General features: G+C 42.2%; 1 protein-coding gene and 1 pseudogene across 1 annotated transcript in view; both read right to left on the bottom strand.

Moving 5' to 3' along the window:
- Window positions 1-16665, bottom strand: part of LIPH (lipase H) — a 63016-nt gene that overhangs the window by 22048 nt on the left and 24303 nt on the right. The window contains exons 2-4 of the mRNA XM_066241495.1: window positions 9875-10242; window positions 8585-8693; window positions 850-951 (exon numbers count right to left, since the gene is read on the bottom strand). Of these exons, the coding sequence (XP_066097592.1) occupies window positions 850-951; window positions 8585-8693; window positions 9875-10242 (579 nt within the window). The remainder of the gene's footprint in view (window positions 1-849; window positions 952-8584; window positions 8694-9874; window positions 10243-16665) is intronic.
- LOC136312311 (U2 spliceosomal RNA) lies at window positions 4633-4724 on the bottom strand (annotated as a pseudogene).

Here is a 16665-nt window from a genome sequence, read left to right as displayed (position 1 = left end):
CCAGCTTAAACGCGGGGTTACTGGCTTGAGTGTGGGATCATAGACATGACGCTATGGTCACTGGCTTGAGACCAAGGTCAACAGCTTGAGCAAGGGGTCACTGGTTCAGCTGGAGCTCCCCGGTCAAGGCACATATGAAAAGCAATCAATGAACAACTGAGGTGCTGCAACTATAAGTTTATGCTTCTCATCTCTCTTCTTTTCTGTCTGTCTGTCCCTGTCTGTCCCCCCCTCCTCTCACTAAAATATATATAAATATATAAATAAATAAATGAAAATAAAAATAAGAAGAGAAAAGCACCTCCACTCCAGCAAGAGATCCTGAATACCTGTATTATTTTTTTTTCCTTACAAAGACAGAGAGAGAGAGTCAGAGAGAGGGATAGATAGGGACAAACAGGAACGGAGAGAGATAAGAAGCATCAATCATCAGTTTTTCATTGCGACACCTTAATTGTTCATTGATTGCTTTCTCATATGTGCTTTGACCATGGGGCTGCAGCATACCAAGTAACCCCTTGTTTGAGCCAGCGATCTTGAGTCCAAGCTGGTGAGCTTTTGCTCAAACCAGATGAGCCTGCGCTCAAGCTGGCGACCTCAGAGTCTCGAACTTGGGTCCTCCGCATCCCAGTCCAACGCTCTATCCATTGCGCCACCACCTGGTCAGGCCTGTGTACCTGTATTAAAGCAACTTTTCTTCAAGATATCGGTGGATTTGGAACCCTACCTGGTAGGAAAAGAGAGAATCTGGAGGAACTTGACCTGCCTTGCATGACATCCCCCCAGAATGAGACTCCATGGGAGTTTGGGGAAGGAGGAATCACTGACCCACAAGTACAGGAATATTACCATCAATGTCAGAGTGTATGACGTCAACGAACTGTGCATCACTGTGATATAATCTGTCTTCTGGCAGTTTTTCACTGAATAAAGGGCCAGCAGGGTCAAGACCTGGAAGAAAAACAGAGGTGGTCTGGCAGCCTCACACCAGGAGTCACCTGCAGCTGGACTTTTGATCTCTCCCCTTGAGAATGGCTCACAGGCCTCAGGGCACCCAAGGGTAGGCATGGATTTACATTCTCATCCTGCTTTCCACAGCTCTGTAGCCTTTTCCCACAGTAGAGACAGTTACCCTGCAGTGCCCCTGGGAATGGCATCCAGACTCCACTGGAGATATATCTGTGCACAACTCAACAGCAGAGAGCGCACAGACACGGGGGGGGGGGGGGGGGGGGGCGGGGACCGGTTCCTCAGGAAAAAGCACCTAAGGTTGCATATAAAAAGCATACACTATACTTATCTTTATCCCATTTTAAATGGCCCAGAAACTTCATTCAACCTTTCTTTCTTTACAGTTTCTATTTTTACTCCTATATACTAGCCTAGCAGTTCTCAAAGTGTGCACCAGGGTGCACTAGTGTACCCTAGAAGATTTCCAGTGCGCCCTATAGTATTCCAGAGAAATATGTGCCTGTTGGAGACCAAAAAACCAACAGGGTTTTTGGAGTTTAGATTTTTGGGGGACAGAGGTGTGGGCAATTGGCTGTAAGCTAACAGTCTGCCCAACCCCCCACCTCACTTGCCTGATTAAGTTGCAAAAGGCTGTTAAACTGTGGTGCTAGATTGTTTACACTACCCCCATGTTCCCCAGAAAAACTAAAGGCAAGTTTCTTCTATCCTTTGTTTGGTGTAAAGTTAAGATGATATGTATGGTGGGGGTTTTCTGCACTTGGTAAAATTCTTGGGTTACCTTGGAAACGTGATTAGAGACCATTGATTTGCTAATGGCCTCACTTTGCCCTATAAATAAAGCAAGATGTGGTTTTTGGGCTTGCTTTGTTCTTGCCAGCAGCAATTACAGGGCACTCCTGACTCCGTATTTTCTTAATTCTTCATATTTTCTTAATTTTGCACCATTCCCACTTGGGACCTGGAATTACTAGCTGCGCTGGTTCACAGCATGTGCCCAGATATAAAAATAAATATAGTTACTCTATTATACCATTTCATTACGGAAATACTGCTCTTTTTGTTAACACATCATTATTATATTTATTATTAATACATTATTATATTATTTTTAGATAAATACACCCAAATAAAATGGATAGATTTCTCAAAAAGAAGCGTGATATTGAAGAATCCAATTCTGGAGGTGAGCAAAAGTTAAGTGTAAATAAACTAGGATTTGAAAGCTGACAGGCAGAATTTAATTTATAGCATTTTCCATCACTTAACACTGAACAATATGATTGGATTAGAAACCCACTCATGGAAGCTTCAAGTGATTTTGGTTTAACATTAACAGAAGAAGAAGAACTGGCAGCTATATCCACTGTGGATTGAAGATTAAACATAAGGAATTGTCTCTTGAAGCCTTTTGGGTTTCTATAAAAGAAGAATATGTGGCAATATCTAAAAAACTTTGCACATTTTACTACAATTTTCAACACCCTATTTATGTGAATTAGGATTTTCTACCCTCAACATAATTAAGAGTAAAGAGAGGAATTCTTCAATGTATTGACAAGAAAATGAGAGTTTGCCTTTTAAATATATGCCCAAACATTGAAGAAATCGCTAGGACACATCAGGCTCATGTTTCTCATAAACACAAGAATGAAAAAAGTTGCCCTGCTGGTTGGCTCAGCGGTAGAGCGTCGGCCTGGCGTGCGGGGGAACCGGGTTCGATTCCCAGCCAGGGCACATAGGAGAAGCGCCCATTTGCTTCTCCACCCCCACCCCCTCCTTCCTCTCTGTCTCTCTCTTCCCCTCCCGCAGCTAAGGCTCCATTAGAGCAAAGATGGCCCAGGCGCTGGGGATGGCTCCTTGGCTTCTGCCCCAGGCACTAGAGTGGCTCTGGTCGCAGCAGAGCGACCCCCCACCCCGAGGGGCAGAGCATCGCCCCCTGGTGGGCAGAGCGTCGCCCCTGGTGGGCGTGCTGGGTGGATCCCGGTTGGGCGCATGTGGGAGTCTGTCTCTCCCCGTTTCCAGCTTCAGAAAAAATACCAAAAATAAATAAATAAATAAATAAATAAATAAATAAATAAAAGTTAACATATTCGCGCCGGGATCTGCCGAATTTACTAAATATATATAAAAAGATAACTTTTTTTTGTTGTGTTTTATTTTTAACCCCTCTTTTTTACAAATTCTAAAAAGCATAACTCAAAAAATGTAACATAAAAATGTTTTTTAATGTCAAAATAAATTTAATTTTGTCATATTTATTTCATTTAATTACCATAAAAGCACACTTGGACTTTATATTTTTTTCTTTAATATTTGACTTAATTATTATAACATATTTCTCAGAAATTTGTATATAGTACGTCTACAATTATTTGTAGGATTTTAAATGTGCCCTGACTTCAAAAAATTTGAGAACCACTGTACTAGCCCATAAGCTCCACACGACAAACCTGTGAGGGAGGCAAGGTAGCTATTATCATTTTCATTTTACAGATGAATGAACTGAGGTTCAGGGAGATCAAGTGTCTTAACCAGAGCCACAGACTCACAATGCAATCACCTGTCTCTGCTGAGCTCTTAGAGATTTTTGCCATGAGTTTGGCAAGCTCAGTAGGAAGGAGTGAAACTCTCTGGTCAGGTGAGGTAACAGACCAGGTATCGAAAGTGGGTGTCAATTTCTATAGAACTGACCCATCCCTTAAATGCCTGAGTGGATTTCTTGCCCTCAGTCGATGTTAGCTTTGCATGCCTCACCATCATTAGGAAACAGCTGTGAAAACAAGACGGCAGCCCCCAGGATGCTGTGACTAAAAAAATGACAAAGCACCAGAGGTTCAAATAGGCCCAGCTTACTAGAAACCTCCAGTGAAGAAGGTTCAAGGGACAGAGGGAAGATCTCATCCATGAATGTCATTTTATTTTATTTTTTTTTATTTATTTATTCATTTTAAAGGAGACAGAGAGAGAGAGAAAGAGGGTGGGGGGGAGGAGCAGGAAGCATCAACTCCCATATGTGCCTTGACCGGGCAAGCCCAGGGTTTTGAACCGGCGACCTCAGCGTTCCAGGTCGAAGCTTGATCCACTGCACCACCACAGGTCAGGCCCATGAATGTCATTTTAAATGACATCTCTCCCCTTTTTGGTGTTATATATAAAATCCAACAGATGGAGCCCCAAACCTAAAACCAATGAGCTGTGTGACTTTAGGCAGGTTACTTTACTTCTCTGAACCTCAGTTTTCTTATGTGCAAAATGGAGGGAGAATTAATAGCTTCTTCAGAAGACATAAAAGGACAGGAAAGATCTGAATCCAGAACATTTTGAGGCTATGATAGAATAGAAACAAAATGAAAAAAAAAATGAAGCTCTTTCTTGTCGCTCTAAGATCACCAGGCATGCCTAGATGCTCATCCCTGTATCTTACTGCAGCATTAACTGGTTTGAGAATTTGATGACATCAAGCATTTTGCACGCAGTTTCAGGGGCCTCTGACTCTCATCCCCAAGGTCACCATGAAAGCAGTGCTGTCCAAGAAAAATATACTGGGTGCCACATCTGTAACTTAAAATTGTCAAGCAACCATTTAAAGAAAGAAGTAAGAAAGAAACAAGGAAAATTAATTTTAATAGTACATTTTATTTTACCTAGTTTATTTAACCCAATAGATCTAAAATACTACTTCAACATGTAATCAGTATGAAATTTTTTTTGAGATTTTACACTTGATCTTAGCCAAAAGGCTGAGAAGCGATGAGATTTTAAAATATATTTTTGTAGTCTTCAAAATCCAATGTATATTTTGCACTTATAGCACATCCCAGTTTGCTCTAGCCACATTTCAATGCTCAGTATCCACGTGTGGCTAGTGGCTACTATGCTGGACAGCCCAGCTCTACTGTTGTTTCTCAACGTGTAGTGTTCAGACCTCTGGCATCTTTTAATTAAAAGTATAGACTCCTGGATCCAACCGTAGAGATTCTGATTCAGCAAGCTGACATTCTATCAGCACCCCAAGGTAATTTTTTTTCTAGTGAAGGAGAGAAAGAGAGAGAGAGAGGGATAGACAGGGACAGACAGACAGAAAGGGAGAGAGATGAGAAGCATTAACTCATAGTTGTGGCACCTTAGTTTCTCATTGATTGCTTCTCATATGTACCTTGACCAGGGGCTCCAGCCCAGCCAGTGACCTGTGCTCAAGCCAGCAACCTTGGGCTTCAAGCCAGTGACCAAGGGGTCATGGCTATGATGCCACACTCAAACCAGTGACTTTGGGCTCAAGCTGGCGAGCCCATACTCAAGCTGGCAACCTCACACCTCAAGGTAATTTCTATACATAGTTAAGGTTGAGAATTCAATTTAATTTATTATCAAGTGATGTAGGTACTTGAAATAATTTTAAATCTATTTATATTCTGCTATCTTCTGTTGAAGAAGTTCATGAGAAGCAAATTTAGGAGCTGTGCTTGGACAGGAAAAGCAAAAGGAAGGGTGAAAGGAAGAAAGGAACGTGGAAGAGATGAAGCAGCCTAGGTAATTAGCATTCTGGCCTAGCTAATTAGCCAGCAGAACCAGCCAATGCTTGGGACCCAGGAGTGAATTGTGTCCTTGGGTAACAGGACGAATTCTACCCCATAATCCAGTGAGCCACTCAGGCAAGGCCCTGAGAGGTAAGCGGAAAGGGGAACTACATGCTCGACCCCTGACACTCCTCTCAGGGACAGCTGAGATTGACCTTGGAACTCAGAAAAGATGAGGGGTCGGGAGGACTTGGGAGAGTCAGTGGAAAGAAAAATGAACTGTGAACTGATGGCTGAGTCCAGGTCACAGAGCAGGTTCCCGGGGGCCCAGGAGTGGCAGGAAGGCTGGCTGAAGAAATTTCCATGGTCGGAGACCTGGTTACACTGCATTCACATCCTAAGTAGTCCTGGAACAGGTTTGCTGGGAAGCTGAAGGGCGAGCCTGGGGATTAAGTAGAATCAGGCAGTGGTGGTCAGGGACCAGCTCAGAGAGCAGATTGTGCTCATCTCTCCCCAGACTCTGTGGTCAGAGATGTCAGGATGGTAGCTTGGATCAGCCACGGTGGAAGTACGCTCACCATGGAAATCAGCAAACATTACAAATCAGTGCCTTTTCTTCCTTCCTTCCTTTTTTTTTTAAGATTTGGTTGGCTTCTAAGCACCACTGGGAAAAGCCTTCCCAGCCAGAAGAGGAGCTCTCAATAATTAAGGGCCATAAGTAAATTCAAGCCATCTGTCCTTTGTACCTATAAGGGAAAAGGAACCCTTTTCTATTTATTTATTTATTTATTTATTTATTTATTTTAGAAAGAAGAGGGAGAGACAGAGGGAAAGAGAGAGAGAGAGAAGGGGGGAGGAGCAGGAAGCATCAACTCCCATATGTGCCTTGACCAGGCAAGCCCAGGGTTTCGAACCGGCGACCTCAGCATTTCCAGGTCGACGCTTTATCCGCTGCGCCACCACAGGTCAGCCTGGAAACCTTTTTTTTAAAGTAAGAGTACGTTGCTTTCTAATATGGAAGGAGAAGTCACCCCCCCCCCAACCCTCCTCCACTGAGGAGGAAGAAACATGATGAATGCAAGGGAAGGGAGCCTGCAGAATTATGGATGGACTGCTTCCTATAGTGCTCTGAAAGGGTGCTTAGAGCCTTCCTTGCTCACAGAGAAAGGAAGATAGAACTTATCTGAAAACCCCTTCCTCTTCTCTTAAAAGTTTTTTTTTATTTTTAAGATTTTACTTATTCATTTTAGAGAGGAGAGAGAGAAAGAGAGAGAAGGGGGAGGAGCAGGAAGCACCAACTGCCATATGTGCTTTGACCAAACAAGCCCAGGATTTCAAACCGTGACCTCAGCGTTACAGGTCGACGCTTTATCCACTGCGCCACACAGGTAAGGCGTCTTTTCTTAAAAGTTTTTAAGACCTTAATTTACAAATTCCAACACTTATTCTCTGACCTCACCTAAACTCACCCTCCCATCCTGGAGTCATGAGAGTGACGTATACCTCTAGACACAGGGATCACGAGCCCCTTGCATGAAAACCTGTACTCTGTAAAGGTACATAAGATATAAGAAATCTAACTTCAGAGAACACGTGTTTTGTTGACTCTGATGGGGTCACGCAGCTCCACCGGCTAAATAAATCCTACTCCCTTCATCAAGTTGTCTGGGCGTTTTTGTCTGCCTTTGATTCCTGCAATACTAAAACATGATAATACTTTTAAAAACTGAAAAGCTCAGCGGTGGAGCTTCGGCCTGGCGTGCGGGAGTCCTGGGTTCGATTCCCGGCCAGGGCACAAAGGAGAAGCACCCATCTGCTTCTCCACCCCTCCCCCATCTTCTTCCTCTCTGTCTCTCTCTTCTCCCGCAGCTGAGGCTCCATTGGAGCAAAGATGGCCCGGGCGCTGGGGATGGCTCTGTGGCCTCTGCCTCAGGCGCTAGAATGGCTCTGGTTGCAACAGAGCGACGCCCCAGAGGGGCAGAACATCGCCCCCTGGTGGACATGCCGGGTGGATCCCGGTCAGGCGCATGCGGGAGTCTGTCTTACTGCCTCCCCGTTTCCAGCTTCAGAAAAATACCAAAAACAAAAAAAAAATGAAAAGAGCTTTGCTTCCCTAGGAAAATAGGGAAAAGTTGGCCTTTGGGGTGAAAGTGAGGAAAAAACACCCAGGAAAAAGAATGTGACCTCAAATACCAGCAAATGGTGTGTGTGTGTGTGTGTGTGTGTGTGTGTGTGTGAGAGAGTGAGAGAGAGAGAGAGAGAGAGAGAGAGAGAGAGAGAGAGAGAGAGAGAGAGGATGAAAATGACTTGCCCAGGGCTACGTTTCAAGTTAAGCAGCACATTCAAACTTGTAGCCCTAAAGCTTACCTCTCAAATGTAGTTGGCTTGCATCATTTACCTCTCCCCTCCCTCCTTATTCTACCTTTCAGATTCCCTAAATTTAAAATACCTATTTCTAAGTGAGGATGGATTCTGGGAAAGGTATGAATGGAAGAAGTCTTACATCTCTGAAGAGAAAGCCTCCCTCAGCCTTTCATTTGTAGTCGAGGAAAGTCACTGGAGCACTAGGCAGAGACCCCAGCAAGAGTTTGTCTGGGATTTGCAGAGTGTTTTTATTCAGTTTTAACTTGAAAGCTGATATTCAGAGAGTAAACTTCAGCCATCAAAATTCCCATCTCATTTTCCTATCATGAAACTCCAGCTGTGCCTAGAAACAGAAACATTTTAGGTAACTAGTTCAAGTTACAGTGTTCTGAATTAAATGAAAGGAAGAAGGATATCTGCTTGAGGCACAGAGACCAAATCCCCATGGGACCTAGCTGTTTTCCAAGCCTTAGGAGAAATAAAGTCACCAATGATCTTTTCTATGGCACATAAAATTTACAAGGTGCTTTTGCATATGTCTTATTAAACAATAACCTGACATCAACATTGCAGTGGCATTCGTTTAGCACAAGAGGTCACATGGTCAGAGACATTAAATAATTTGGATGAGTTGGCTTCCAACCCAAGGGCCTGGATTGCCTACACCATGTTTCCCCAATGAATACTCTGCCCAGGCCAACCACCTCATGCCCATTCACAGGAAGCCTTACCTGTAATTCTCCCCAGCTTCCCATTGTACTTCTTTCCAACAAACCCGGCTATGTGGGCTCCTAGACTTACTCCAATCATGTAAATGTTGTCAAGAGAAGCTCCTTTGTCCTGGAATTTCAAGAGGTCCATTATTATAAATTGTGGAGAACAAGGACTTGATAATATTTGAAGAAATGTCTTATCTGTTGATTTTGCAGAAACATTCCTAAGCACCTTATATCCATTATCTCACTAAAATGCCACAACATCCCTGCAAAGTAAATACTATTCTTTTGATTATATAGATGAGGAAACTGGGGCCCAGAGTTGAAGTGCTTTATTCAAGGTCAGGCAGCAGGGAGGGGTCAGATTCAAACCAGTCTGTTCAGCTCCAAACCTGTGCCTTAACCTTGGTGCCATGGTGTCTCCATTCATGCTATTTCTGAAAACCAAGCCAAGATATCTTCAAAGCATTCTTGTTTGGGGAGAAGGGCAACAATATATTTTCATAAACATTTTTTTTATCTTCATGCTGGCTCAGTTAAATAAATTCACCATAGAGAGGAAAGGAAAGAAGGAGAGAAAGAAAATAGGGTGGGAATGGATTACACAGTGACAGTCAGTCATGTGTCATTTTAATCTTGACTTTCTCAGAGCTGTGGCTTAGACAGGGTGCTCTTATAAAATTATGCGGCCGCTGGCCATGCTGACTCCCTTTGAAGCAGTTCCGAAACCACGTCACCTTTTTTTTCCATGACAGGAGTCACTCATGAGATCGCTAAGTAAAATTTAAGATTTATTTAATCTTTGTAAGTCCTCTGAAGACATAAATCATGCATACACGATCAAGTGCATCGTTCTACTTTTGGACAATCTTGTCACTAAACTTATGGCATTTTTAGAAAAAGAAACGGCTATAGAAGTTAAGGAAGCTCCAGTCATTGAAGCCAGGAGACCCTTAGATAGAACCTTTCCCACCCATAAGACACCTCTCTGTGAGTCAGAAAAATATACCCCTTCCTCAGCACACTTTGCTGACATTTGTTGGGAAATTATCTTAACAAACATATAAATCTACAATGTCTACAATGACAAGGATGCTCCCTTAGATGAGTGCCTCGTGCAGTGAAAAGCCCATACAACCATACATGTAGGCCTTCCCTCCAGCACTCCCCTCCACCTTCCTTGGGGCTTATTTGGATCTGCAAAATAGTCCTTCCTGTTCACTGCAGACATCTCTTTGCTTTACCCTTCATATAATGGACCAGTTTCAATTTAACCCTAAATCATTTAAGAGAATTTTCCCTTACCAACATTTGGTCAATAAATTCCTTCAAGACTGTTGCTACTTTTTTGCTTTTACTAGAAGCATGGCTGTATATTACAGTTGTAGCTCCTCGATTCCAATCAACAACAATCACGTTCATGTCCTCTACAGAGAGCAAACCCTCTACTAACTCCTCCATCCACACTGGAGGGGAGCCTGTCGGCCTGAATCCATGGACAATGAAGGTGGTTTTCTTGGTCATGTTCAAGTTCCCCAAAACGGTGGAGTTGATGATTTGTGCGCAGGTCAGGTTTCTTCTGGAGTAGAGCATCAACCTCACACTTAGTCCCGTACCGACCACTGCCCTGGGAAAGCTCAGTCTGGTGAACAAGGGACATGTTTCATCTGTGTCTGAAAATAAAAATTAGGTGATATCATGACAGTTCTTTCCTTAGTTGGGCATCAAGTCCTACACTCGTTGGAGATCTATGTGCCTTATAGTAGCTAGAAAAAGGCTAGATCTATTTGCATGAAGTTGCAAAGTAATACCTGATTCAGAGTTCAGACATAGTGACTTTTTCACCAGGAAAACAGTCTTTCCAAATTCTACCTCTTTCGAGGTCTAACACCAAAAGTCACCTCAGTAAAGCCTTCTCAAACTCTACCAGTTTTAAGACTGTTCTCTCATCCCATAACTCCCCCAAACCCTTTACGGACCTCTTTGATAACACACTGAGATACTTTGGGGGTGTATTATGGGTATTTATGTACATGTATGTCTATGTTGCTAGACTGCAATCTCCTTGGAATCATGTCTTACAACCTTGTGTATCCCTCACTGATCCAGGCACACAGTAGAGGATTCAAGAACTGAAACTGCATGGTCCAGGTGCCTCTTTCCTTGTCTAGAGCATCTGCTTAAGACCGTAGTGGAGAACAGGATATGCTGTGTCACGAACCGTTTAGTAGCATCTGAAACTGTTGACCACAGTGGTGGTTTTGAACCCTATCCTTCTTTGCTTCTCAAAGCAGCACTTTCAAGCACTCATCCTGCTGAGTAGGCTCTAAGGACAGCCTTAGAAGAAAAGCTAGGGGTGGGGAAGGGAACAGCAGAGATAAGCCTGGGGCATCTTGTCATGGCAGAAAGTAAGAGGATGTTTAAAAACATGTCATGAGGATACAGGAGCCAGCTTGAAAGGGCTTCCACTCAACAGATCTGGGTTAATTTGAGCACAAAATAATTAAAGACACTAATAGAATATAGGCCTTTGGGAAAAAAAAAGAATTCATGATTCCATACAAATAAATAGACAAATAAATGGAGGCAAGAGGAGGACTCTTACTTCCAGTATAATGCTGAATGCCACTGGTAAATGATGAGTGAATGCTAGAGTCGATACTAATTATTTTGCAATCGTCAAAACAAAGACAGGTTAGGCAATAGTCATCAATGGATGCCAAACCAAGTAGAGGTGGGTTCTAAGGAGGAGCAGATGAGTATGGTCTTAAAATGCCTCCCACAGATTGCTTATTAGTGATTGGAAAAAAAGTAGTAATATATGGTGGAGAAACTAAACAACATCTTGATTAGGTTATGCAAATGAATATCACTAACAAAGGGCAGATAGAGAGCATGTGCCTCGAACTGTAATGCACTAAGGAGGACACAACATCACTTATGTAGTATTTCAGTGGGGAATACATAACCTGAATCAAACCATGAGGAAAAATTAGGCAAACACAAATGAAAAATATTCTCTTTCTTAGAAAAGGTCAATGTGTAAATGACAAAGAAAGGCTGGGGAAATAAAGAGACAGGATAAATAAATGCAATATCTGGTCTTAGATTGCATTCTGTAATGAAAGAAAAATAAGTACTCCCATGGCGGAGTAGCCCAGTTGGGTGGAGAGTTGTCCCAATATGCCAAGGTTGCAGGTTCAATTTCCAGTCAGAGCACATGCTAGATCAACCAGTGGGCCTGTGAATAAGTGAAACAACACATCGATGTTTCTCTCTCTCCCTTCCTCTCTCTAAAAATCAATCAATAAATTTTTTTTGTTTTAAAGTTTTTCTTTTTAAGATTTTATTTGTTTATTTTAAAGAGGAGAGAGAGAAAAGGGGGGCGGGATAGCAGGAAGCATCAACTCCCATATGTGCCTTGACCAGGCAAGCCCAGGGCTTCAAACTGGCAATCTCAGTGTTACAGGTGGATGCTTCATATACTGCACCACCACAGGTTAGGCTAAAATATTATATATATATATATATATATATATGTAAAAGGAATTATTAGGTCATTGACAAAATTGAGATATAGACACTATTAGATAAAAGTTTGGTATCAATGTTAAATTAATTGAGGTTGATCATCCTACTATGGTTAGGTAAGAGAAAAATTTTAATTCTTAGGAAATACAACTGAAGTAATTATCAGTAAATGTCCAACTTAGTCTCAAATGATTCAGAAAAATAAAATAGGGATGGAGAGATAAACAGCAAACAATAAAGCATATGCAGCAAAATGTTAACAATAGGTGAAGCTGTAAAACATTATTGGTATTCTGTGTATTTTTTTATTCTTATAGTTTTTAAAACAAGTTAAAAATTATTACCAAATAAAAAGCTTACATAAAGGAAGAAGAAGGGGGCCAGGACCATATCACTGACATACAAAGTGGGGGGGGGGGGTAGACTGTGAATTTTGAGATCAGAAAATAGAAGTAGGTAGGAACGCTTAAGACTTCTGCTTGGCCTGGCCGCATAGTTCACTTGGTTAGAGCATCATCCTGAAGTGCACAGGTTGTCAGTTAAATCCCCAGTCACTGTCCCGGTCTCTCTCTCTCTCCCTTCTCCCCCCACCCCTTCAATCAACACAATAAACATAAAAAAGAAAAAAAATATTTCTGCCTGACCAGGCAGTGGCTCAGTGGATAGAGCATTGGACTGGGAAGCGAGGACCCAGGTTCGAAACCCCGAGGTCGCCAGCTTGAGCACGGGCTCACAAGCTGGAGAACAGGGTCTCTGGCTTGAGCGTGGAATCACAGATATGACCCCATGGTCACTGGCTTGAGCCCAAAGGTCACTGGCTTGAAGCCCAAGGTCTCTGGCTTGAGCCCAAGGTTGTTGGCTTGAGCAAGGGGTCACTCAGTCGGCTATAGTCTCTCAGTCAAGGCACATATGAGAAAGCAATCAATGAACAACTAACATGTCGCAACAAAAAATTGATGCTTCTCATCTTTCTCCCTTCCTATCTGTCTGTTCCCATCTGTCCCTCTTTCTTGTCTCTCTGTCTCTGTCACAAAAAAGAAAAGAAAAGACTTCTGCTTGAAAGGAAATAGAGGGTTATAAATAAACTAAAGATCAAGTTGCAAGATAAAAGGAGGTGGGAAGAAAGTAGAGCTTTGGGGTTCTTGGGTATGGAGACAGGGTGTTATTTTTGCAACATTATATAAGGTCTTGGTCAACAACCATGACCAAATAACAGTTAAAAGTAAACCTCTGCTTAATACTGGTATCCAGTGACACAATAATATAATGATTGGAAAGACTATATTGTCTTTTTAATTATAAAAATTATTTAAAACTGTGTTGTGACCCACTTTCCCACATGCTGCTAGGGTGAGAGAGGACAGCCGAGTAGGAGGTGAAGTGGAGCAACAAACAATCCCCAGCTGAAAGCTGGAGATGGCCCTGTAGGACAGTCAGGAAAGGGGCACAGCCCTGCAGTGGCCATTCTTGGAGGAAACAGAAGGGGAAGGCTTTTGACTTGCAACTGGCCAACAGAAGACAAGAGAAACTTGGGAAACATCTGTTCTGCCTTCCTCCAGTAAGAAGTTAGAAACCATTTGCCCTGGGGTCCTATTCTCAGTGAATCTACACTTACACACCCAGAAATTGCTGCTCCCTGATTCTGAGCCTCAGAGTAACCTTCCTCCTGGTGTCTATACCCTTTCTTAATAGCCTGGGTCCATTTGTGTATGCTTTTATTTGAAACTTCCTGCAAAAGGTCTGGTACTCAACAGTAAGTGAAGTTCCAAAATAGAATAAGCAAATGCTCACTTTGGCAGCACACATGCCTAAATAGAACGAGCATAAGCTCAAATAGAAAGTTAAAAATTGGCATACCTGAGGAAGCAAGAAAAAGTTCAAATAAACAACCAAACCCTACATCAAAAAGAACTAGAAAAAGAACAACAAATAAAGCCCAGAGGGAGTAGAAGGAAGGAAATAATAAAGATCAGAGAGGAAAAAAATGACATAGAAGCTAAAAAAACAATACAAAAGATCAATGAAACCAAGAGCTGGTTCTTTGAAAAGGTAAACAAGATGGGCCCTGGCTGGTTGGCTCAGCGGTAGAGCGTCGGCCTGGCGTGCGGGGGACCCGAGTTCGATTCCCGGCCAGGGCACATAGGAGAAGCGCCCATTTGCTTCTCCACCCCCCCTCCTTCCTCTCTGTCTCTCTCTTCCCCTCCCACAGCCAAGGCTCCATTGGAGCAAAGATGGCCCGGGCGCTGGGGATAGCTCCTTGGCCTCTGCCCCAGGCGCTGGAGTGGCTCTGGTCGTGGCAGAGCGACGCCCCAGAGGGGCAGAGCATCGGCCCCTGGTGGGCAGAGCGTCGCCCCTGGTGGGCATGCCGGGTGGATCCCGGTTGGGCGCATGCAGGAGTCTGTCTGACTGTCTCTCCCCATTTCCAGCTTCAGAAAAATAAAAAAAAAATTTTTAAAAACCAAAAAACAAGATTGACGAATCTTTAACCAGACTCATCAAGAAAAAAAAGAGAGAGGACTCAAATAAATAAAATTAGAAATGAAAGTGGAGAAGTAACAACTGACACTGCATAAATACAAAGGATTGTAATACTATGAAGAGCTATATGCCAAAAAAATTGAACAACCTAGATGAAATGGATAAATTCCTAGAAACATACAATCTTCCAAAACTCAATCTGAAAGAATCAGAAAATCTAAACAGACCTATTACAACAAATGATATTAAAACAGTTATCAAAAAACTCCTAGCAGCCTGACCTGTGGTGGCGCAGTGGGATAAAGCGTCGACCTGGAACACTGAGGTTGCCGGTTCGAAACCTTGGGCTTGCCCGGTCAAGGCACATATGGGAGTTGATGCTTCCTGCTCCTCCCTCCCCTTCTCTCTCTCTCTCTCTCCTCTCTCTCTAAAAATTAATAAATAAAATATCAAAAAAAAAATTAAAAAAAAAAAAAAAAAAAAAAAAAAATCCTAGCAAACAAAAGTCCTGGACCAGATGGCTTCACGGGCAAATTTTACCAAACATTCAAAGAAGAACTAACATTTATCCTTCTCAAGCTATTTCAAAAAATTTAAGAGGAGGGAAACTTCCAAATTCTTTTTATGATGACATAATACTGTATGTAGAAAATCCTAAAGTCTCAGTCAAAAAACTATTAGACCTGATAAATGAATTCAGCAAGGTGGCAGGATATAAAATTAATATTCAGAAATCAGTGGCATTTTTATACACAAACAATAAACTGTCTAAAAGAGAAAATAAGGAAACAACCTCCTTCACTACTGCAAAAAATATAATAATAATAAAGTACCTAGGAGTAAATTTAACCAAAGAAGTAAAAGACTTGTACTTGGAAAATTATAAGACATTGAAAAAAGAAATCAAGGAAGATACGAACAAGTGGAAGCATATACTGTGTTCATGGATAGGAAGAATAAGCATTATTAAAATGTCTACACTACCCAAAGCAATGTATAGATTCAATGTAATTCCTAATAAAATAACAATGGCATACTTCAATGATATAGCGCAAATATTCCAAAAATTTAAATGAACCCGAATAGCCTCAGCAATCCTGAAAATAAAAAAAATAAAGTAGGAAGTATCACACTTCCTAATATCAACTTATACTACAAAGCCATTGTAATCAAAACAGCTTATTACTAACATAAGAACAGTCATACAGATAAATGGAACAGAACAGAGGACCCAGAAATAAACCCACGCCTTTGTGGCTAATTGATAATTGACAAAGGAAATAAGAGCATACAATGAAGTAAAGACAGTCTCTTTAATAAATGGTGTTGGAAAAATTGGACAGGTACATGCAAAAAATGAAACTAGACAACCAACTTACAGCATTCACAAAAATAAATTCATAATGGATAAAAGACTTAAATGTAAGTCGTGAAACCATAAACATCTTGGAAGAAAACATAGGCAGTAAACTCTCCGAATCTCTCATAGCAATATTTTTGGCTATTTATCTCCACGGGCAAGTGAATAAAAGGACAAAATAAACAAATGAGCTTGACCAGGCGGTGGCGCAGTAGATAGAGCATCAAACTGGGATGCAGAAGGATTCAGGTTTGAGACCCCAAGGTCGCCAGCTTGAGCACGGGCTCATCTGGTTTGAGCAAAAAGCTCACCGGCTTGGATCCAAGGTCGCTGGCTCCAGCAAGGGGTTACTTGGTCTGCTGAAGGCCCACGGTCAAGGCACATATGAGAAAGAAATCAATGAACAACTAAGAAGTCGCAATGCACAATGAGAAACTAATGATTGATGCTTCTCATCTCTCTCCATTCCTGTCTGTCTGTCCCTGTCTATCTCTGCCTCTGTAAAAAAAAAAAAAAAAAAAAATCAAAACCAAATGAGACTATATCAATTTTAAAAGCTTTGGCACAGCAAAAAGCACCCTTCCCCCCTCCACCCTTCCCCCCTCCTTCTTTTCTGTCTCTCTCTTCCCCTCCCTCAGCCAAGACTCCATTGGAGCAAGGTTGGCCCAGGTGCTGAGGATGGCTCCATGGCCTCCGACTCAGGCACCAGAATGGCTCCTGCAGCAAT

The sequence above is a fragment of the Saccopteryx bilineata genome, chromosome 8 (genome assembly GCF_036850765.1).
Source record: "Saccopteryx bilineata isolate mSacBil1 chromosome 8, mSacBil1_pri_phased_curated, whole genome shotgun sequence".
NCBI lineage: Eukaryota > Metazoa > Chordata > Mammalia > Chiroptera > Emballonuridae > Saccopteryx > Saccopteryx bilineata.
The sequence above is the reverse complement of the archived record's forward strand: the minus strand, read 5'-3'. Positions and strand labels throughout refer to the sequence as shown.